The 22246-nt window shown below is 54.8% G+C and overlaps 1 protein-coding gene across 1 annotated transcript in view; it reads left to right on the plus strand.

Annotated features, from left to right (window-relative positions):
* The window catches only part of Hmgcll1 (3-hydroxymethyl-3-methylglutaryl-CoA lyase like 1), a 52502-nt gene that overhangs the window by 26420 nt on the left and 3836 nt on the right, over positions 1–22246 (plus strand). The window contains exons 4-8 of the mRNA XM_048347601.1: positions 2979–3074; positions 3690–3838; positions 5133–5196; positions 7781–7969; positions 21770–21895. Coding sequence (XP_048203558.1) covers positions 2979–3074; positions 3690–3838; positions 5133–5196; positions 7781–7969; positions 21770–21895 — 624 coding nt within the window. The remainder of the gene's footprint in view (positions 1–2978; positions 3075–3689; positions 3839–5132; positions 5197–7780; positions 7970–21769; positions 21896–22246) is intronic.

The raw sequence follows: 22246 nt of genomic DNA on the forward strand, positions 1-22246 counted from the left end.
TGTTAGGCTGTGTGAATCTGTTGATGAGTTTAACAGCGTTACCCATCAGAATGGAAAATGGGTACATCTTACATTGAATTCTGCTTATAGAGTATTTTAGACTGCTCCCCCCTCCTCCGGTGGCCTCCCCCTCCTCCCCCTCCCCCCTGTGGCCTCCCTATTCCCCCCCCCCAATTCCTTCTCCTATCCTCAGCCACGGGGTTCCTGCCCTTCGGGGACCACCATTATACCCGTTGTTGAACTTGAGCTTTCCGATGGCGCCGTGGAAAGCTCCGAGACCCAGCGCTTGCCATTCTATAATATGATTTTGGCAAAGTATTTTCTTCTCTCGGAGCCTTGGATCCTTTCCTCTTATTCATTCTCTGGTTCATTGCTTTTATTGTGTCTCTATAAAAACCTGTATCGAGTTCTTTGTTGGACTCACAAGTTGAATAGCAGTCAGTGGTTAACAATCACCACAGTGTATGCCTAACACAGCAAGTGCAGTTAAAATGGAAAATGGGAATGAAAACCACTCAAGCAATTCAAGCTCTTTCAAAATGGTAACAACCAGGTGAGTGTCGAGAATGGTGTTGGGATAGATCACCAGGAATGGGTTACGCCCCTCCCCCACCCCCCACCCCCTGGAATGTTCTATCTTTGCCCCGTCCATTGCTACAGAGATCTCCTGCTCATCACAGGCTGCTTTCTAGATGGCACTGCTTGCACGACAGTGACGCAGGATCACGTTTCTCCCTTGGAATCGCTGGTGTCCTGTGACCCCTGAGCTCCTCTCCCTCACGCAGCGCAGATGCGCCCCCTCTCCTCGTGGGGCAGCCGTCCTGTCCTCTCCTCTCCCTCACGCAGCGCAGATGCGCCCCCTCTCCTCGTGGGGCAGCTGTCCCGCCCTCGCAGGGCGAGTGGCTCATGGGAGGAAGTGCAGAGAAGAAGCGAGGATCGCCCAGTCACCTGCGGAGGGAGGGAGCGCAGCTAGGTGTGGCCCCGATGTCCCACGCTGGCGTGACTCGGAGGGGGCCGCGGTCAGCCGTGGGAACGTTCAGTCCCGGGAAGACCAGGAGGGGTGCGAAGCGCCGGCCTGAACCCAGAGCAGCCCACGCACCGCACCGCTGTGATGTTTACCTTAGGAAGCTAAGAAATGCATGCGCGTAAAGAGAAGGTCTCCCCCACCCCCTTTTGTTTTCTATTCAGGGACGTTGCTCTCCCAGTTTCTAAGCCATAGTTCCACTGGGGTGGGTTTAGTGTATCTCCTGATTTCACAACAGCCTTTGTAGAGGTTGACAGATGAAGATAAAAGCAGAACGTCTGGTGTGCATTCTCACGGGCGTGCGGAGCAGGGCTCGCTGTGGGGCCCCCCTCGTGGGTGACGGGCGTGGGGAGCGGGGCTCGCTGTGGGGCCCCCCTCGTGGGTGACGGGCGTGGGGAGCGGGGCTCGCTGTGGGGCCCCCCTCGTGGGTGACGGGCCTGCCCCCGGCACAGGGGCGCCCGGGTACACAGAGGTAATGCTGAACAAGAAGCACAGGAAATTGTACAGCAGACACAATTGGTTTTAAGGCTCGTGGACTTGAGAAGGCGCGTGAGCGTGAGTGGGCTGTCACACCGTTTTAGCTCTGGCAGGCAAGACCAGGTATCGGATAGGAAAAAAAAACAACAAAAAACCAACAACCCTGGATGTTCAATTTTCCAGAGATTTCCTGTGTTTATTATTGTAAGATTGTGATTTATGAAAACTGTTTTACTTCTACAAGCAGACCAAGACTTCCGCTGTGCTACTGAGGCTAATGTGGACGGGGCTTGCACCGCTGGGGCTGCAGTGTGTCTCCAGACACACACACACACACACACACACACACACACACACACACACACGCCCACCCCACCGTGGAGAGTGTGAATGCTGCCTTTGTTACTGCTCCAATGGGGTGTTGAGCTCTAGGTCTGGAACCGCATGGCTTGCGTTCTCACGGTGATCGGGGAGTGCGGTGACGAAGCTGCCCGTTCCCTCTGTGCCCCACCGCAGCCCGCACGCGGGGAGTGATGGCCCCCGTCACGGCCCGTTCGCCGGGCTAGGGAGGCGTGTGGACAAATAACTCCTGACGTTATCTCCACGTTCTGCAGATGTGTGACCAGTGTTGCGTGAGTGGAGACGGCTTCAGCAGCTTTACAGTTACTTTGCAAACCGTCTTAACGAGCAGAAGAAGGAGGGTTATGTATTCATCGGTGTCGCTTCTGACAACATTTTTACTTTTTTCTTTTTAAATACTGGAGCTTGAGTACAAAATTACAGGTCTGAGCTGGGCACACAGTTGATTTCTGAATGGATTCAGAAAATCACATATGGACAAGGGTGGGTTACGTTTTTGTGCTAACTAGTGTACCCAGCTGATAGTCATTTCTTTGCTGATGAGAGCCTACCATATTCCAGTGCTTGTACTATATAAAGCATTGCAAGGATTAGTAATGAGCGAGAATACCTACGCTCACCCGCTCACATATTCAGACTTCCGCCTTCTTAAGGTTTACTAAGGGAGACACACAATATTTTCTCGACCAGGGTGGAATTTCACACACTGAAAAAATTACTGAGGCATAGATTTTCATGGAAAAGGGAGAGCAGTGCGTTAACTTTCCAACTCTCCCCGGTGGGGATGGACCATTAAGTGACAGGAAGAGAATAAATATTGGTCGCGAGAAGAGTAGAACTGCTGGCTTTCTGCACGTGTGTGTGAATCACGTGGAGCACGCTTCTAGTGCTGAAGCGTGAGTCCTGCTTTCCTTCAGCCGCACTGACAGTACTGTCATTCTGATGGTGAACTTGCAGAGTGTGTTTGCATACCGTGGGCAATGTATTGGGTGTCTTCGTGTGGGTGACTCTGAATTGGGTGTCTTTGTGTGGGTGGCTCTGACCCCCGTGGGTGACTCTGAACCCCGTGGGTGATGCTCAGCTCTCCTCACTCACATAGTGCTGTTTTGTCCTAAAGATGGCGGACCACACTGAAGTCATGGAAGGCATCTGTCAGTACCCGGGCGTGCGGTACCCCATCCTCACTCCGAATCTCCAGGGCTTTCACCGGGCTGTAAGTGTGCTAGTACGTTTTTCTGGGTTGTATATGGCATTGTTGTTTTGAAGGTGGTGACAAGGTCACAGTGGTGTCACCGCATCTCAGTTGCCCTTCTGTAGGAATGCTCTGCCAATGCCCCAGGAGGAGCATGAGGCACTGCAAGCTAAAGCCAGCCGCGGCGGCTGCTCTCCCAGTTCAGCCGCTCAATGGGGAAAACGCGAGTCCCCCCCCCCCCCCCCGGAATGACTCTGTTCCGCCTTGGTGGCGCTGAGGTTTGAACTCAGCACCTCCTATTTCTGCCCAGGCTGGTCCCCGGCCTCAGGCCTCCTCCTGCGGGCTTGTGGGCAGGGGAGGCGGGCGAGGCCCAGCTTTGCCCTCATGGGCCTGGACACAGGGTCCTTCGGGTCTCTGTCTCCCCGGAGCTGGAGGGCGGGGTTAGCCGGAGCGGGTCCTTGTCGGGAGCAGGCCCCAGCTTTCCACGGGGGGGCGCGCGGGGCCCCAGCTTTCCATGGGGGGCGCGCGGGGCCCCAGCTTTCCGGGGGGGGGCACGCGGGGTACCCCGAGGGCGATGGCGGACCTCGCCTCCCCACTGAACACGCGCCCCGCCCGGCCTTGGACCCCGTGTTCCAGGTTGCCGCGGGGGCCGCCGAGGTCTCGGTGTTGGGCGCCGCCTCGGAGACCTTCAGCCAGCGCAACGTCAACTGCTCCGTGGAGGAGAGCCTGGGCAGGTGCGCGGAGGTGGTGCGGGCCGCGGGCCAGCTCGGCGTCCCCGTGCGAGGGTAGGCGCGCCCTGGGGGGCCTGGGGGGACGCAGGGGCTCGGGGGATGGGGGCCTGGGGGGCCCCGGGGGTCGCGGGGGCCTTCCTCCCTCCGCCCCGGGCCGGAGAAGCCAGTCCAGGGCGGGCGGGCAGTGAATGGCCGGGAGGCCTGGGGCCGCGGGGGCCCAGGGGACTCGCAGACTTCAGGGTCAAGGGCGAACTGTCGGGGTTCGTGCCACCGTCAGATGCCGCGTGTGACGGCTGCGTGGTGTCCTGGGATGAGTCACACACACGTGCACACATGCACACGCACACACGCGAGCACGCGCACACACGCACACGCACACACACGCCAGGCAGGGCGAGGCAGGGCACGCGGGGCCGGGTAACCCGAGGGTTGTTTGACGGAGCGGGCCTGGGGAGGAGCCTCGAGGAGCCCGGGCAGCAGGCCAGGCCGGTTCCCAGGCCGAGTCCCGGTGGGACGCGCGGGGCTCGCTGTCTCTGCGGGGAGGACTTTCCGTTTCCCAGAGAACGGCTGACGGAAATCCCCCCCCCCCCCCCCCCCGGGAACCTCGGACCTTGTTCTGTGCAAATGGTTTCCGTGATCCACGAGGGCGGAGGAGAACCCAGGTGAGAGGGGAGACGGCTCCCCATCCTAGGAGCTTGAGGGTGATTAAAAACCAGCTCGACCTCCAACACCATCAGAACCTCCAGAGAGCCAGCCGCCCGTGGCTCTCGCCTGCCGTCCCCCGGAGGTTGAGGACCACTGTTCAAAGCCAGCCGGAGCAGGAAAGTCCACGACCCCAATGAACCACCCCAAAGCCAGAGGCTGCGCGGTGGCTCACGTGGTAGAGCCGGCCTCGAACAAAAATGCTCAGGGACAGCGCCTAGGCCCCGAGTTCAAGCCCCAGGACTGACAGGAAGGAAACTGACAATCCACCTGGCAGTTCAAAGGGAAGCGTAGTGTTTTCCATGTGAGACAGCATTCTACACCCGAATAATAGACCAGTGCAGCTACATAATTATTTAAATAAAAATGCACACTCCACTGGGATCTGAACATTGTAGCTTGCTGTGGTATCAACAGCCTTTCGGGGCACGTCACTGATTTTGTGTCATCTGCCATCCAACACATATCGAAGGAAGGTGGACATGTGGATGTGGGCGTCGGCTGAACATGCTCCTGCCTGGGGTACGATCCCCGTGAAAGGAGGCTGAAGCCAGCCTCCCCGCCGCACCCCTCTCCCGCTGCCTCTCCCTTCGCTGGAGTGGCGGTCGGGGTCCCCGCACGCTGACGCGGCTCCGCCTTCCCGCAGGTACGTGTCCTGCGCCCTGGGCTGCCCTTACGAGGGAAGCATCGAGCCGCGGAAAGTGACCGAGGTAAGATCCACCGCCGGCCTCTGCGCTCCGTGGGGAGACCACAGCGTTCTCTTCCCGCGGGGACTGCACTGTCCTCTTCTCTCTGGATGGTTTCGAATCCATTTACTGTATGGCTAATTACGTTTGCACCAGAGACGCGCACGCTGGCCGGCCTGCCCCTTGTTGTTAACTGGCTGCTTAACTGGGAGGCGTGCGAACCCCAGCTCTGTGTTTCTGTGACTGTAGCATAGTGAGCACCCTTCTCCTTTCCATCAAGTGCCAGGGCAGCCTGCACACGGCTCGCACCTCCTCTGGGCTGGCCCTGCTGGTGGGTCCTCCCTCCCTCCCGCCCTCCCTCCCTCCCTCCGCTCCCGCACCTCCTCTGGGCTGGCCCTGGTGGGTCCTCCCTCCCTCCCTCCCGCCCTCCTCCTCCCTCCCTCCCTCCCTCCCGCCCTCCCTCCCTCCCGCATGCCCGCACCTCCTCTGGGCTGGCTGGGCTGGTGGGTCCCCCCTCCCTCCCTCCCGCCCTCCCTCCCTCCCGCATGCCCGCACCTCCTCTGGGCTGGCCGGGCTGGTGGGTCCTACCTCCCGCCCTCTGCACCAGCGCTGCGGGCTACAGGCTGGTTCTGGCCTCTCCGGGAGGTTGCGGTGTGACCGGGTCGATGGCGTCACAGTGATAGACCGCGGTCATGGGGACTTTGCTCATGGGCACCTGTGCCTTACGTGGCTCGTGCTAACAGAAAGCGAAGGCCCGGCTTGGCTCCGTGAGGGGCCTCAGGGTGTCTCAGAAATGCATCTGCATGCACGGCCCCTTGCGAAGGGCACACTCTTCTTTTCACGAGTTGAATAACAGGACCCTGAAGCAGCGAAGATGTTTGTAGCTAGAAACCTCAGGTTTACTACGTTCACCTCTCAGATCAGCTAAAGCCCTTCCTCTTCTGTAGACTGACTGGAACTTTACAGAGTTACTGTAGACTTTCCAAATAGATTGATTTCATGATTGTCACCACCATCAATAGCATCATCTCTCTCTCTCTCTCTCTCTCTCTCTCTCTCTCTCTCGGCTTTATGCTCACCAGGCGCATGCTCTACCCCTTGGGCTAATCCTCCAGCCCTTCTGCTGGGCCAGTTTTTGTCCCTTGGTGTGGACTAGTTGTGACTCAGAACCACCTGTTCCTTTGGTCCTAGCTGGGATGGCAGTTGCTTCTATTTAATTACTTAGCTCTGGGGCTTGAACTCAGCCTTGTGCTTAGGATCCAGGTGCTCCACCACTGGGCCGTGTTTCCAGTGGTTATTTTGGGGTACGATCTCACTTCCTGTCCAGCCCTTCTGGTTATGTTGCGGTATGAGCTCCGTTGCTGTCCAGGTGTGCGTACCTGGACTGTGACCTTCCCGTTTTTTACCTTCACTCTGCCCTATGCATTTGACTTTTTTCCACCCTGGAATGTCCTTTTCATCATCTCATATTTCATCTGCCTGTTCTTTCTAGAACATTCTTCTGAGACCGTTTCTTCTGGCCCTCTCCAAGTTTACTTTACCTCATCTTGCCACTTGAGCTCTTCCTGGTTGACATATCCAGGTCAACAGCCATGCTCAAAGGATCCTGAACATTTGTGTCAGGGTTCCTATTTTAGTTCATACCTGTGCGTCTCTCTACCCTGCCTCCATCCCCAGGCCCCTCCCAGCACGAGGAATGCTGGTGTTCACACGCCGTCTCCTCTCACACCTGAGGTCACGGAGCTCGGCACAGACACCCGGCAGAGCAAGCTGGGTGAATGGGTGAATACATGAATGAATGAATGAATGAGTAGCGTGTGCCAAATGCGCGCACTCTCGTACTGTCATTAACAATAGTAGGAGCCGTCTTACAAGTGAAGGGGGGAAAGGCAAGGGAATGGAGGCTTCCTAACAGAGGATATTCCGTTGACTGCACTCTTCTGATCAGGGATTGAGGCTTCAGGAAATTGATATTCCACCCAGCCTCCCATGACCACCCTGGTGCCGGAGCTGTTGTTCGAACGCTGAGCTGCCTGGTTACATACCCCACAGCATCTCCCAAGGCTGTCCACGTGTCTTCGTGCTAATTCACACTGCCTTCACCAAAGCAGTGCTGATGACAGGAAAACTTGCTTCCTCCGGGGAGAACTTACAGTGTGTGCTGTACCAGTCCACCCACTTATGATCTAGAAAAAACAGGCCAGAAATACTGAGCAGCAACAGCGCTGTGATGACTCCTGGGGTTGCTTGGACTCTAGTACGACCGCTTTAGTAAATTTTATGTTTATATGAAGTTAAGAGAATTGGCAATGCTTTGCAAGTGTTGCTAAGCATATGCCCCTCCTAATTAGAATGGGGGCTGATAACTTCATCGCTGAACAGAGGAATGTATATTAAATAGGCAAACTTAAACATTAGAAAAAGATAACGGTAATCATTGGGAAGTTTTCTGTGCTATTTCGGGGACAATGAGCCGGGGAAAGCGCTAGAAGACGCAGGCCTGGGAATCCGTCTCGGTTGTGCGTCTTCACCCAGGCGGGGTTTCCTGCGGCGCAGCGTCCTCGAGTCTGTCGCTCGTCCCTGAACCAGCTCCCTCCTTTCCCGACAGGTGTCGAAGAGGCTGTACGCCATGGGCTGCTACCAGATCTCCCTGGGGGACACGACGGGCGTGGGGACCCCGGGCAGCATGAGGAGGGTGCTGGAGAGCGTGACGAAGGAGGTCCCGCCGGGCGCGCTGGCCGTCCACTGCCACGACACCTACGGGCAGGCCCTGGCCAACGTCCTCACCGCCCTGCAGGTGCGTGCGGGCCCCGCAAGGCCGCCCTGCCCGCAAGGCCTCGGGGACCGTGTTTAGAAAGCGTTCTGTGTAGAGATGTGTGCATAACGTGTTACATATAACGTGACATCCCCTAAAATAGGTAACACAGAACACACGCTATTTTATCAAGAATGGAACATGGTGTTTAAGGCATGAGAGGCATCGAGGAGCTGCTGGTCAGTGCCGCGCTCAGGGGAAGGGCCGTCTCGTGAGAAGCCGCTCTTTCTGGGTGCCCCTCGGGGAGGAGTCGCGCCCGTTCTGCGGCCCCCGCCCCGCAGCGTCGTGGAGTGAGCCGCGGTGGTGTTCTGTGCGGTGAGCACAGTCAGAGTCGAGGAGCGCTGCGGCCGTCAAGGACAAGTGCTCGTTCACTGGGTGTTCTGTGGTGGGGATGGGAAGGTGAGGTGCAGACTGTTTCGTGTACAGTGTTTTCCTGATGTCAGCCAACTCGCTTTTGACCCAAACCATGTTCTTCTTTCTTAAGTCACGTGTATCTCCCTCCTTGCATGACACAGTGAAGCCATCGAGAAGGCCGGGGCCCGAAGAAAGGCTTCTGTGCCTGTCCCAGAGAGTGGAAGCAGCCGTTCAGGAATAGGATTTTAACACGGAGGCTGGTTTTTCTCTGATTTCTCCTCAAGCCCTGAGAGTTTCACCCCACACCTTCTCCTCTTTGTCTAAAACTGAACTTTGTTGTTTTATTGTTATTGCTGCTGCTGCTGGCGGGCAAACCCCGGAGACATTTCTCACCCCCCCCCGCCCCCCCCGCCCCCCGCTCCTCAGAGTGGGAATCAGGGAACGGCCGGGCTGGCGAGGAGCAGAGCTGGCCTGGCCCGGCCCGCTGTGCTTGAGTTTGGGGGTGGAGGGGCGCAGACGAGGCCACAGGCCGAAGCTAATAATACCCAGGCAAGGAGACGAGTAATGAGAGGAAACCCAGGCACGGTGGCAGGAGACCAGTGAGTCCTGAGAGGAGCGGCCCTCCCCGGGCCGGAAGGCCCCCCCACTCACAGGACGGAGGGGGTGTCCCCGGGCTTTGAAAGGATTACTTAAACACATGACTTACAGGCCGAGAGACGGCCGTGTGGCAGGCAAGGATTCCTCGTTAGCCGGTGGGATGGGATACAGTGAATTACCTTAGAGCCTGCGCTTAGGGGTGAGGTATTTATAGCCGCTCAAGGGCAGAGGAAGCCGGGAAGGAGGCGGCCACGCGCACGGTGTTCAAATCGAGGTGACACGGGCAACCCAGTGGACTTGTCTCCATTCTTACACAAAAACTGAGCCTCACTCTCCTTCCTATTCCCCAGCTCTCTCAGCCAAACGCCGGTGAACAAATTGTTTAATCTGCCTAATGCAAAACAATTGCCCGTTGCTCGGCCTTGCAGTGCTGGGAGTCTTCCTAATTTGCTGAAAGCAGAAGGAAACACAGGGGACCCAACGCCACATGTTAATTAGAAGTCCGGAGACAACGAGAGCTGGCAGTATTTACATTTCTCACGACGAAATACCATGTGCCTTTATTCTCTTCTCTTGCACAGACGTGTAGCCGTTCCCCATAACGTTTTCCATACGCTTATTATTTTCTCTCAGAAAGACTGAATGATTAACCTAATTTTCACATGAAAGCATTCGTTTTTATATAGACTCTTACTAAAGCATATTAAAATGCCACCAAATGGCAAATCCTTATTCCCGTGATTTGTTTATGAGGTTCCCAAGGAGAATTTTCCAGATTTCCCATCATTAGCTCGCTAGCAGTGTCTGACTCCTGGTTCCATACTTGTTACAGAGAGTGAGGTGCAGAGCTTCTAGCGCCATGACTCCGTAGAAGTGCATTTGATTATGCTTCTCCTGGGTGGGAAGAGCTGCTGCCCCGACTGATGACCACTTTTTATACTTCTTTATGAGACAGGATACAGAAAGCATCGCATTACAAATGTGTTTTATAAATATGTGCGTTTGATATGCATCGTTTTTTCCCCAACACATCTCTGTCAATCACTCCTAATTTCAACAGATAAATCCGAAGGTTTCAAAGTGGTTGAAAAAGTCTAGATAATCCAGATTTTCAAGGTCCTCGGGGGAATTGAAATAATTATGTGAATGAAATAAGTCAGTTCTAATCATGGATGAGAAATTCAGCAGTTGCTCAAGAAATTCAGAAAGGAAATAGAGTCTTTAAAAATAAAGAAATCATAGAAAAGCTTGGTAAACCAAGTAAAAGTTCAGAAATGGAGATATAGAAGTAGAACCTCATTAAGTTTAGGGTTTGCATTTTTTTTTCTACAAGCTCAGATGCTTTACCAAGGAGTCGCTCTGACTACAAATGAAGCAGGTAATTTCAGTACTACCAGACATTTTCAGATAACAGTGAGATTCACCTCATTTAATTTTATAAATAATGCATTTTTGCTTGCCAAATCAGGAAAGAGCAGTATAGGGAAAAGAAATTACGGCTACCCGCACCCATGAACAGGTATGCCAAGTTCTAACCCAGATATTAGTAAGCCACATTCGACAATGTGCCTAAGATAATATATCACAGAGAATTTTGCTGTACTCTAGAAACTCAAGTGTAGTTCAACAGCAGAAGAAAAGGATAAGGAAGCACTACCTCAATGTCTAAAAGGAAGAATAAATATGATCATCTCCATTGCATTCATTACAAGAAGAAATCACAGTATCACTAAAATGTCAAGTAATAAGGTATCCATCTAATAAAAAAAAAAAGTGACGTGTTCACAGAAAACAAAATAGCCTGGAAAATAGTTTTCAAACGATAAATGGGTGGAGCAATAAAAGAAATGGTTGACTTAAAGGATCCAGTATTTAATAATTGCCTTGTCCCTTGAGTCATTTACACACACAATCTAAGCTCACCAAGTCTTCATCTGTGTGTGTGTGTAAGTACAAGTCAAGTATAAAACTCATGTGAGAATGCAATCTAAGCAGAAATGTTATATCTACAGAACTTACCAAATAACAAATCTAACCTTATTTTATAAATCAAGGATTTACTTTATAAATCGAATGATCGCAATAATGTAAAGAAAAACATGTAGACCACAGTAGGAAGAAGAAAAAGAGATTCGAAACTATGTAGCTATTTGACTTGAGATTTTAAAAAAAATCACTATAAATTTGCAGGAAAACTTGCTCTTTTAAATAAATGCCACTAGCTCAATTGAATATCCATAGAGATAGAAGGAAATCTTAACTGTCTCACACTATACACAAAATCAACTATGATTGATTGTAAGTGTAAGTGTGGAAGTAAATATCATGAGGAAATCTTGGGCACAGACACCTATTACATAATGTAGAACGATATTGATTAACAGACTCAATCTTTTAAAGATTCAAATTGGGGTTTCCTGTCCATAAAACGATAACTTATGGACATCTGGGTTTGTCCCATGTGCACAGAGCGTGAAAACCTTTCCCCTTTTACCCTGAAAGCAAGGAAAGTGGACGAAGTGAGAAGAAGCAACTAACTGTTCTTGGACGCCACTCACAGCTGAGTTCCAGGGCGGAGACCATTAGCACAACGAATGGGGAGATTAAAATGAGACTTTCCGGAGGAGTCTCCAGTGAGATCCACTGGGAAGAGCTCGGTGACAAAGAAACCAGAGAGATCTGAAAGCCCTGGCAGTCAGAGCCCCTGCGCGCAAGCACAGCCAGACCCGGGCGAGACCAAGCCCCTCACCTCCTCTCGCCTGATCGCACGCGCCTGGCTCCCCCCAAAGCACGCGGGTCAGGGGTGCAGCTCAGCCACCGGGGTGCACATAGCTTCCGCAGAACCCCGGGCTCGGCCACCCCCACTGCAGAGTGGAAGCAAAGATTCGCAAGGGGAAAGTCAAGACAAAGTAGAGCCTACGCTGACTTATGAAACAGTAACCCCTGGACAACACCTTAATAACAACAGAATTAATGATAAAAGAATTATAAAGAGTGAAGCCTGAAGAACTGGAGGGAATCACTGAAGTCAGACGCCATCTTGACTAATGTGTTAAGTACCTTCATGACCGAAGCAAATGGCATGGAGAATGAGGGAACTCTAAGCATGTAGACGTAATCTACAAGAAGAATTAAGCGGAAATGCTAGGGAACAAACACATGGAAGAGGAGGGAAGGATGCTGGGGAGAACGAGTGAGAGTTCAACGATTCTGCAGGGAAACTCGAGAGAGGGCTTCCTGGAGTGACGCCCCAGGCCCCCCAAGTCCAGATCAGGATCAATGCAGTCTTCCCCAGCCGTAGTGCTCTCAGAGAAGCACAACCAACGGTTTTCCGAACGGGAGGCCGGCGGGGGGGGGGGGGGGGGGGAGGGGGGAACCGTCAGGGAGCGGTCACAGGGGATTCAGAATGATTAGTGCTTTTCCTGTTCCCTTACCCTGCGTGGGCAATCGACGTATAGTCCTTTTATGATGCCTTAAACTGTGTGTCCACTTCAGGTTTACTTTCTATGCTAGTGGTGGCAAATTTAAAAGTTAAAGAAGAAAGAAGAAAGTATGCTGTTACAACCACATTTGGACTTTGGGCAAGAATTCCCTGAACCAAATCTATCAATTAAAAGTTACAAGAAAATATACGTTACTCTTAAAATGATTTGTAGCAAGCATCCGCCGATCCTTTCCCGCCCAGGGCTATTTGGGGAGCCCGTGAAGTTGCCGAGAGCCCGCAGCGGAACACACCGGGGCTTGTTCACACAGCAGCAGCAGCAGCACAAACAAATGCGGCTGGTAAAACGTTCTCTACTGATGTGTCTGAAACCACAGGCCGGAAACTTCCAGGGCATGCTTGCGCCAACACAAACAACGATTACAATGCCGCGCGAGGAAAACCGTAAAGGAAAAAGAAAAGCCTGCTGGGTTGCAGGGGCTCAAACAAGTCAGCAGATTTCTTTAATGGCGGACGATGGGGCCCCCAAACAGGACAGTCGTGAGCAAGAAGTGGTTCTTAGGACGCCAAACCCGTGGCTGGTGAGCGAAGCCCGGGCGGCAGGCGGAGAGGCTCCTGGGAGGGCCTGGTTCCAGCCACTGCGGGGCCCGGACATCCAGCCCCGCGGCGGAAGCTGGGAACCGCTTCCAAATTCTCCCCACAGTACCACCGGCCATGTGGAAAGCGTTCCGATCCGCTCATCTTTGGTGCTCCTGGACAAGGGGACATGTGGCTTTCCACCTCACCGTGATGAATCGGAGGCCTCCAGGCCCAGCTGTAAATAACGTCACGGCGTTTGCCTGCAGAAGAGGCGCTTCACTTCCCGGGTAGTGAGAGACGAGGGTGGGCCCTGGCTGACCGGGGACTGGGGAGGCCCTGGGTCCTTTGCCCACCCTGGGCTTTGTGACTCAGCCTCCTGATGGGCAAACAGGAGCACAGAACGGCTTCCCTCCCCCCTTCCATCTGCTCCCTCCCCTCTTCCAGGCTACCTATGCCTTCTCACGTCTTCTCTACTCTCATTGTAGTACCACAGGCTATTACATATATATATATAATATACTTTCATTCTGTCTGTCAGTGACCTCACTCATAACTATAAATACATTAGGATGTGCATGAGTTGAATGAACACAGAAGCGTACCATAGTGTAGCTGGCTTATCCTTAAAAAAACACTCGATCTGGCTTCAAGGTGACAGGCCATAGGAGTTGTTTCTACTTTGTGGTGTCCTGGGGAATGCGGGTGCACGCGTGCGTGTGCGTGCGTGTGCGTGTGCGTGTGTGTGTGTGAAATGACTCAGTCAACCTCCGCACTCTCTCTGACTCTCTCTCTCTGGGTGCACACTCCTGGGTCGGCCTTGATGTCTTCCCCAGTTCCTCTCACCTGCACTGAGTTCCTCTTTCCAGCATGGGTACATTCGCTTCCGTTTCAGATTCGAACCTAGAGGCTCTGGATGTAAGCTGAGGAATCTGACAGAGGATCAAGTCGACGTCGTGAATCCGCCACTCCCGCCCCGGCGTCCCCTTCTTGAGGACGCTGCTCTTGCTATGCCAAAGCGTCATCTGTGGTCTTCAGACGGAACGGCCAGCTGGAGCAATCCACAGACAGACGGCAGCCACGCACAGCGGAGGTTTCTGACGATGGACGCATCGGCTTGATTCTCTGGGTGCTCACTCTACAGCGACGCCTGCCAGTTACGAATCTTCTGGAATCTAAACACCTCACATCCAGTGTTGGCTGGTGCCGCGGGCAGGTCGCTGAGCTCTCGCCTCCCCGTTTCCTCCCCTGTGAGTCTGAGCTCTCCCAGCAGCTGCGGCTGAGCTGCGCGCACACAGGCCCTTTATCACGTCGTGGGTGGGAGATGGCACCCATCATTCCTCTACAAACAGTTCTGCAATCGGGAAACTTCACCCCCCGCCCCCGGGTTGTTACCCTGTCGGCTCCTCACTCGTACTCATGGGGAAGGTGGAGGGGCTCGGCACCCCAGATGCCGCCTCCCCCGGGGTGCAGCGAGCGGCACACGGGATCTGCTCAGCCTGCCCTGCTGCCGTCGGGGAGGGAGGGGTGCCATCAAACACGGTTCCCACAGAAGGGCTCAATTTCTTACATCAGTGGTGAGGGGGTGTGTGTGTGCGCGCGCGTGCGTGTGTGTGCATTTATGTGTGTGTATTTAGCTTCTTGATTTCCTGGTGGAATCGACAACCATTACTTGAGTTCATAGTACCTAGAGGTATAAAAGGAACAATACATCTGCCCTTAATGAGGTTAAATTCAGAGAAGTCTCTGGAAAATGATTTATAATTCACATCTCTGTTTTCTTTAACAACTTTTGTTGAACTCCACATTCCGTTCTGTGACTGGGTGTGAGGCAGAGCACTAATGAGAGGATATCCAGTCAGGTCACTTGGCAACTTAGAAGTGCATGCTAACACGCAGTCATACATGCTTACACACACAGCTGTGCATGCTTACACACATGAAGCCAGAACAGACACAGGACTCTCAGTGGAGAGATTTTCGAATAATGTGATGAAAATATGCATACAGAGCAAACAGATGTCACAATCTATGGTGACTGTGTCGTTGAATTACAGGCTCGGGAATCCATAGAATAAATGTTTTGTGTGTGTGCGGGGAATTCTTAAAGCTTTATTAGAAGGCAAAATGTTACTCCGGAAGTATAGCATCTAAGAAAAAGCAATGCCTTGCGCTGAGACAAGACAGATGCAAGGATTCCCGGCAGGAAAGATATTATTTAGGGCAAAGGGTTTGGAAAGGGTGTGGGCGGGTCTACAGGACATTTTTACGCTGCTGAGATGAAGTTCAAGACACTGGCAGTGCGCAGACGGTGCTGCAGTGAGTGGGGAGACAAGACGTAAATGATGGGGCTGGGTAGCACGTGCTGATTCTGCGTCAGGGTGAGGGTCAGAATGCTGTTCTCCATCCTCCAGGTGCTGGAGAACCACAGAGCTGTACATGTATGTATGTATGTATGTATGTATGTATGTATGTATGTATGTATGTATGTAACTACCTATCTGCTTTATCAATATAATGTAGATTTGTAGGATATAGGCAACAAAAATCAGACCAAAGACTCAGTGAATCAACCGAAAGGTATCAAAAGTCTTGCGTAACAGGGCACACTTAGGACATGTGTGTTTATGATGTCACTGGCTCTCGGGACGGACAAAATACGGAGGGCGACAGACACAGAAGAAACGGCGCGTGGGGTGGGAGGGTGCGGGCGGTTCCGTTCGCTGGAGCAGAGCCGGGTGTGCATGAGCGGCGTGTGTGGCGGGCCTCCGCCCTGAGGGCTCTGCTGCTGGAGGTCGTCCTCCGGGTGGGGTCCCGGGCCGGGCACAGAGGACAAGTGCTGACCTTGCTCAAGCCGGAACGGGAGCGGCGTTTGCAGAGCCGCAGCCGCGGGACCTGGAGCGAGGCGGGCAGGACACCCCGCTCGGCCGGGTCCTCCCGAGAAGCTCTGTGCGGGGCGCATGCCCGCGACTTCCCTTTGCTTCAGCCCCACGGTGAAGTCAAGTGAGCCCACCTGTGACCGACAACCCGTTGCTGTGGGGATGATGCCATTTCACGTCTGGGGACGTGATGGCGCTTGCGGTCATTTGAAGGCACGCGGGTGCGGGTGTGTGCTCGCTAGTCGCAGTAACGGGAAGGTGAAGGTTATGTTTCCCCGTCCTGCGGTCACACACTGCGGATGGGACCCGCCGCTGGCGGTAGTTGCAGATCCTCCTCCTCCTACGAGATGCGTGACATCTGCCCCACCTTCCTGCCCCCAGCCCCTCCCAGGGCCGTGAGGGGGGGGGGGGAGGGTGAAATCGTATCCGTTTTTGGGGCCAAAGTCCCGCAGGCCGGGAGTGCGGCCCCCACGCCGCTCTCCACGGATGAGACGGCCTTTGACCCCCCGGCCAGCCCGCAGCGACAGGAGCCCGCGGACCACGCGCACCGCGCGAGCCACGGCCTCCGGCGCTGTGCCAGCCGCGCGGGCCTCTCCCCCCACCCCGTCGGGCGAACGATTCACCGGGGCCCGCGTTGTAGTGATCAGTGGGCAACGCGGGCGTGACAAGTTAGCGTCCTGCCAAGTTTCAGAGATGGTTGGTGTAAAAAATCACCCTGGCTCAGAAACGTGGAGAGGAAGCGCAGCGCTGCCGGGAAACGGCGTGGCGCACGCGTGGAGAGGAAGCTCAGCGCTGCCGGGAAACGGCGTGGCGCACGCGTGGAGAGGAAGCGCACCGCTGCCGGGAAACGGCGTGGCGCACGCGTGGAGAGGAAGCTCAGCGCTGCCGGGAAACGGCGTGGCGCACGCGTGGAGAGGAAGCTCAGCGCTGCCGGGAAACGGCGTGGCGCACGCGTGGAGAGGAAGCTCAGCGCTGCCGGGAAACGGCGTGGCGCACGCGTGGAGAGGAAGCTCAGTGCTGCCGGGAAACGGCGTGGCACAGCGTGGAGAGGAAGCTCAGCGCCGCCGGGAAACGGCGTGGCGCACGCGTGGAGAGGAAGCTCAGCGCTGCCGGGAAACGGCGTGGCGCACGCGTGGAGAGGAAGCTCAGCGCCTGGCCAGGTGGGCGCCACGCGTGACGGAGGAAGGACCTGGGGGGATCCGGAGCGTGCGGGGTTCTGAAGCGTGGCTCAGAAGCAGAGCCTTTCCCTCAGAAGCTGAGGACGCGCCTGTCTTAAAGACCTCTGCTGGAGGGCCGTGCTTTTGTTCCAGTAGCATCCATGTGAAGGACAAAGAGGTTGTGCTCCGTCAGGAATGCCCAGGCTGCCGGTGCCGGGGGCGCAGCGGCACCACGCTGTGGCCACACAGCCAGCGCGCCCTCCCGCGAGGCCCCGCGGCAGCCAGATCCGTGGGACGGCAGGCCAGGCAGGATCCCACGGGCGCCGCGAGACGTCAGAACCCCGAAAGGTGTGGTGCTCAAGGTTTCGTAAGGAACCCCAGAGCATCGTGCGTGGCTACTGAATTAGGACATTTACAATGAGCTCTACTTTTTTTTTTCTATGTTAAGAACTATATATACATAGACCTTGAGGGTGCTTTATAAAGAGTCCTCCCCCCCCCGACCCCGCCCAGGCTTGAACTCAGGGTGTTGTCCCTTCGGCTTCTCACTCGAGGATGCTCTCTCTACCACTCGAGCCACACCTCCAATTCTGACTGTTTGTTGGCCAATTGGAGATCAAATTCTCATGGACTTTCCTGGACGGGCTGGCTTTGAACAGTGAACCTTAGATCTCAGACTCACAAGTAGCTGGGATTAGAGGCAAGAGCCACGGGCGAGCGGCTTTCAACAGCTCATTAAGAAACGCGGAAACTAGGTAAATAGGAGTCAGGTGACTTTTCCAAAGTCAGCTTCAGTTAATGAAGAGCTACTGAGGAAACCAACGCCATCGCTCCGGAGTGTGCTGAGAAACCTCGTTTGTAAACATGTGGTTGGGGAAAATGACAAGAAAGGTTAAGATTAAATTTCAGTCATTTCTACGAATGCTAAGTGACTTGCAGTTTTTCCCTAGCAAGGAGGAATGAGTTATTTGTATACACACAGGTTCCAGTTTAGAGCTAAAGATTGAGTTGCAAATAAATTTTGGGTTATATATCAAATCATCAGCATTATAAATATAGCATCCTACCTAATTAACATTTAATATAAAACATGTATATTATGGACATACAAATCTTATTATGTAAATTATGGATTATATATGCGTCTCAAATATGCATATGTACAATGCTAATCATTTCTATCTCTGTCTATTCTCTGTCTCCCATCTGTTTACTATCTGGCCGTCATACTGTTATAGCGCTTTGTCTTATGATGGGTATTGGGTTTCCATTTTCATTAGTAACGTAACCTGCCTACAGTATCTCACCTCTGTAAAATGTGTTGGACGATGCTGCGTATGTCAGGGGCATGCAAGCATTTATTAAGTGGCAGCTGAACCTTGATACAAATTCTTCCTGGATGGGTGAGGAATTGGCGCAAGGTTTGGTTCTTGCCTGAGACGAGAAGCCAGAGCAGACCAATTCCTGCTAAAAATGCGTCGGCTACCACAGAAGCCCTGCCCGGCTCCGGTGTGGAGACGCTTCTTCCAGTGTGAGATTTCAGATTACAGTGACTATGAAATCCAGCCACACACGCGCACACCGATGGCCAGTTCAACACAGAAACACGCGTCTGCGTATGTATTGATTTGTGGATCTCTTCAGGGCGGCCGGTGGCATAACATTCGAGGGGCATTTACAGGACTGAGGACTGAGGTTTGAAGCCAACCCAGGTAGCAAATCTGGGAGACCCTTGTCTCCAATTAACCATGAAAAAGTCAGAATGAGAGGCATGGCTCAAGTAGTAGAGCACCAGCCATGAGCAAAAAAGCAGAGAGAGAGAGAGAGAGAGAGAGAGAACCTCAGTCCTCTGAGAGATGTTTAAGCCTTAGAAACAATTGCTTCTCATTGGATCACACAACCACTGAGTCAGACGGACCCAATCTAGAAGCTTCCACTTCTAACAGTAAGTCCCATGTGCTATGTTCACGTCGAATGTTGTTGGTGAAGTAAATGAAGAGTAAGCAAGCCCAGATTGAATATATTGAATTGCAGTTTCACACATCCAGTGCTATTAGTGAACGCGTGGTTATCTTGAATGTGATAAGCGATTTGATAACTATGAAAAAATTAACACTCCCCCCTGCCCCGCCCCGGTCTCTCCTTGGGCCGACCCGGGAAGGCTGTACCCGAGCTTGCCTGTTTCCTGTACTATGGTGCCATCTTGTGGCTGCTCATCCCAAACTCACCACTGGGCATCGGAAGACGGTGGAATTAACGCGTAATAGAGTGCGTGTAACCCTCCTACCCAAGATGGCTAGCGTTTTCATAGAGGTATCAGCTAAACCCCATTTTAAAAAAGAAAATGATATGACTTCATATACAGTTAGAGTATACTTCGACCCAATTATTTTCCTTAATTATAGATGGATGTAACAGCCATTTTGCAAATCATTTGAATTGCTTCAATTTTTTCTTATAAAGTGCAACTTCATTGAATTATGTATGTAGTGAGTTCATGTCACTAGTGTCGCTAGCCCGGCCTCCAGTTCTTTTTTTGCCAGCCCTGGGCCTTGGACTCAGGGCCTGAGCACTGTCCCTGGCTTCTTTTTTGCTCAAGGCTAGCACTCTGCCACTTGAGCCACAGCGCCACTTCCGGCCGTTTTCTGTATATGTGGTGCTGGGGAATCGAACCCAGGGCTTCATGTATAGGAGGCAAGCGCTCTTGCCACTAGGCCACATTCCCGGACCCCGCCGGTTCTCTGGGGCTTTTGTGCGCGCTCTGCAGAGAAGGACGCCGGCGGCTTGTCTTCCTCCACCCCAGGACTTGACCTAAAGGGAGAGAGTGCATGTGCTCCTTTGAGCCTCACTTCGGTGGTGAGAGTATGGCCCCGTGGTTGGAGTGTAGATCGTTTCCCATGTCTTCAATGACCGATAGTCTTTGAGTTTCCGCTCTCACAGTTCCGGCTGCGATTGAAGTGGACCGCACTTTCTTGGCCCCGCTGTTTCCTTGCAGCATGGCGCAGGCCATTTCCTGCCACTCTCCGGTGGCACTGGCCGCTTGATTTGGATAAATCTCTCATTTTTGCCCAGCAGTAGGGTCCTACTGGCCTTTATCTACAAAACAGGAGTGAAAGGTCAGTTAAGATAGCAGGTGGGTGCCCCTTCGACAAGGTGGCCCCTTCTCTTCCCGATGTTCCCAGGGGTGCCGGTCCTGACCCTGCAGAGGGAGGCGAGGGGGGCTAGAGGGGGCCCTGCCCAGAGGCGGAGCCCCGACGCTGGGGGGGGAGCGGAGCCCCCACGCCGGGGGGGGGGGGAGCGTGCTTTCTCACACCCCGGTTGCCCTTCTGGCGTAACCTCCTCACCCTTCTTTCCTAATACTCAAGTCTGTGCAGCGTCTCTAACGGTGAAGGCCGCTCACACCCAGAGCTGGTGAGGATGGCGCAGACAGGGGCCTGGGTTCCCCCACACAGTCACCCATGGAAGTCATCAGGGGGACTTTACGGGAGCCCCGTGCCCAGGCAGCAGCGCGGGTTCGATTCCACTGGGAAGAGGAGTCGGCATGGGTATTTTAAACGGGCAGGTGGCTCTGGTGGGCAGCAGGACTGGAACGACTGGAAGACTTTGCTTGGAGACAGACGACATTTAACTACTCAGATCACCTTCAACCTGTGCACAAGGAAAGCCCAGACTGGAGTCATGGCGGCTTCCCTCTGTTCTGACCAGGTCGCTCAGGGGTGAGGACTGGTGTCATGGCGGCCTCTCCTCCATTGTGGACGAGGTGGCTCAGGGGTGAGCACTGGTGTCATGGCGGCCTCCCTCTGTTCTGGACGAGGTGGGTCAGGGGTGAGCACTGGTGTCATGGCGGTCTTCCCTCCATTCTGGACCAGGTCGCTCAGGGGTGAGGCCTGGTGTCATGGCGGCCTCCCCTCCATTGTGGACGAGGTCGCTCAGGGGTGAGGACTGGTGTCATGGCGGTCTCCCTCTGTTCTGGACGAGGTCATGTCGCTCAGGGGTGAGCACTGGTGTCATGGCGGCTTCCCTCCGTTCTGGATGAGGTCGCTCAGGGGTGAGCACTGGTGTCATGGCGGCCATCCATCCGTTCTGGACGAGGTGGCTCAGGGGTGAGCACTGGTGTCATGGCGGCCATCCCTCCGTTGTGGATGAGGTGGCTCGGGGTGAGCACTGGTGTCATGGCGGCCTCCCCTCCGTTGTGGACGAGGTCACTCAGGGGTGAGCACTGGTGTCATGGCGGTCTTCCATCCGTTCTGGACGAGGTGGCTCAGGGGTGAGGCCTGGTGTCATGGTGGCCATCCATCCATTCTGGATGAGGTCGCTCAGGGGTGAGGCCTGGTGTCATGGCGGCCTCCCCTCCGTTGTGGACGAGGTGGCTCAGGGGTGAGGACTTGCATTACGCCTCTCTGCGGCTCGTGATTAGCACCTTGCCTCCTGGCCCCCGTAGATTTCGGTGCCAATTCGGAGTTAGTGCCCGAGACGCGGCCGGTGCGGCGAGGGCCGGTCACCCGCCCCTCGAGCGGGCCCGGGGGGGGGGGGCGCTGGCCCCGAGGGGACGGCCCCGCCACCTCTCAGACACCCCTTCGCGTGCAGAGGCGCCGAGCGGTGTGTGCGACGCCGCGTGTCCGTGTCACTGCGTGAGTCCGCGGTGAGTCGCGTGGACCAGAGGAGATCCCACGCGCGTCCTCCCCTTCCCCTCCCCCTCCCGTCCGGGAACGCGCCTTCGGGCTGCGGGGGAGACGCTGGGGCGCGTGCGCACACCGGGCCGTGCTTTGTCTTGCAGATGGGGGTGAGCGCGGTGGACTCGGCCGTGGCCGGGCTGGGCGGCTGCCCCTACGCCCCGGGCGCCTCCGGCAACGTGGCCACCGAGGACCTGCTCTACATGCTGGACGGCCTGGGGCTGCACACCGTAAGTGCTTCCGCTCCCCCCCCCCCCCCCGCCCCGCGCCCCAAAGCAGCGAGGCCCGGTGCCTCCCGCGGCTGAGGAGTCATTGGGGGGCCACGTTTTGCCACATTTCCCCCCGGGGCTTTAGGGGGAGTTGGGGGGCTGAGCCACTGATGGCGCTGCCCTGCCGCACCGTTACGGGACTGCTCCACGCGGCACCTGTGTCTCCCGTGGGCGTCGCCCGGCTCTGCGGCGTGGGTTAGGCCCTCGGCACGCGCCGGTGTCCCGAGCGCCCACGCCGGGGCTTCCCCCTCCGCGCAGCCGCTCCGTGAGTGGGCCCGACTCCGCACGGGAGGCTCGGGGGGAGGAGACAGC

This window comes from Perognathus longimembris, chromosome 6 (assembly GCF_023159225.1).
Source record: "Perognathus longimembris pacificus isolate PPM17 chromosome 6, ASM2315922v1, whole genome shotgun sequence".
Lineage (NCBI taxonomy): Eukaryota > Metazoa > Chordata > Mammalia > Rodentia > Heteromyidae > Perognathus > Perognathus longimembris.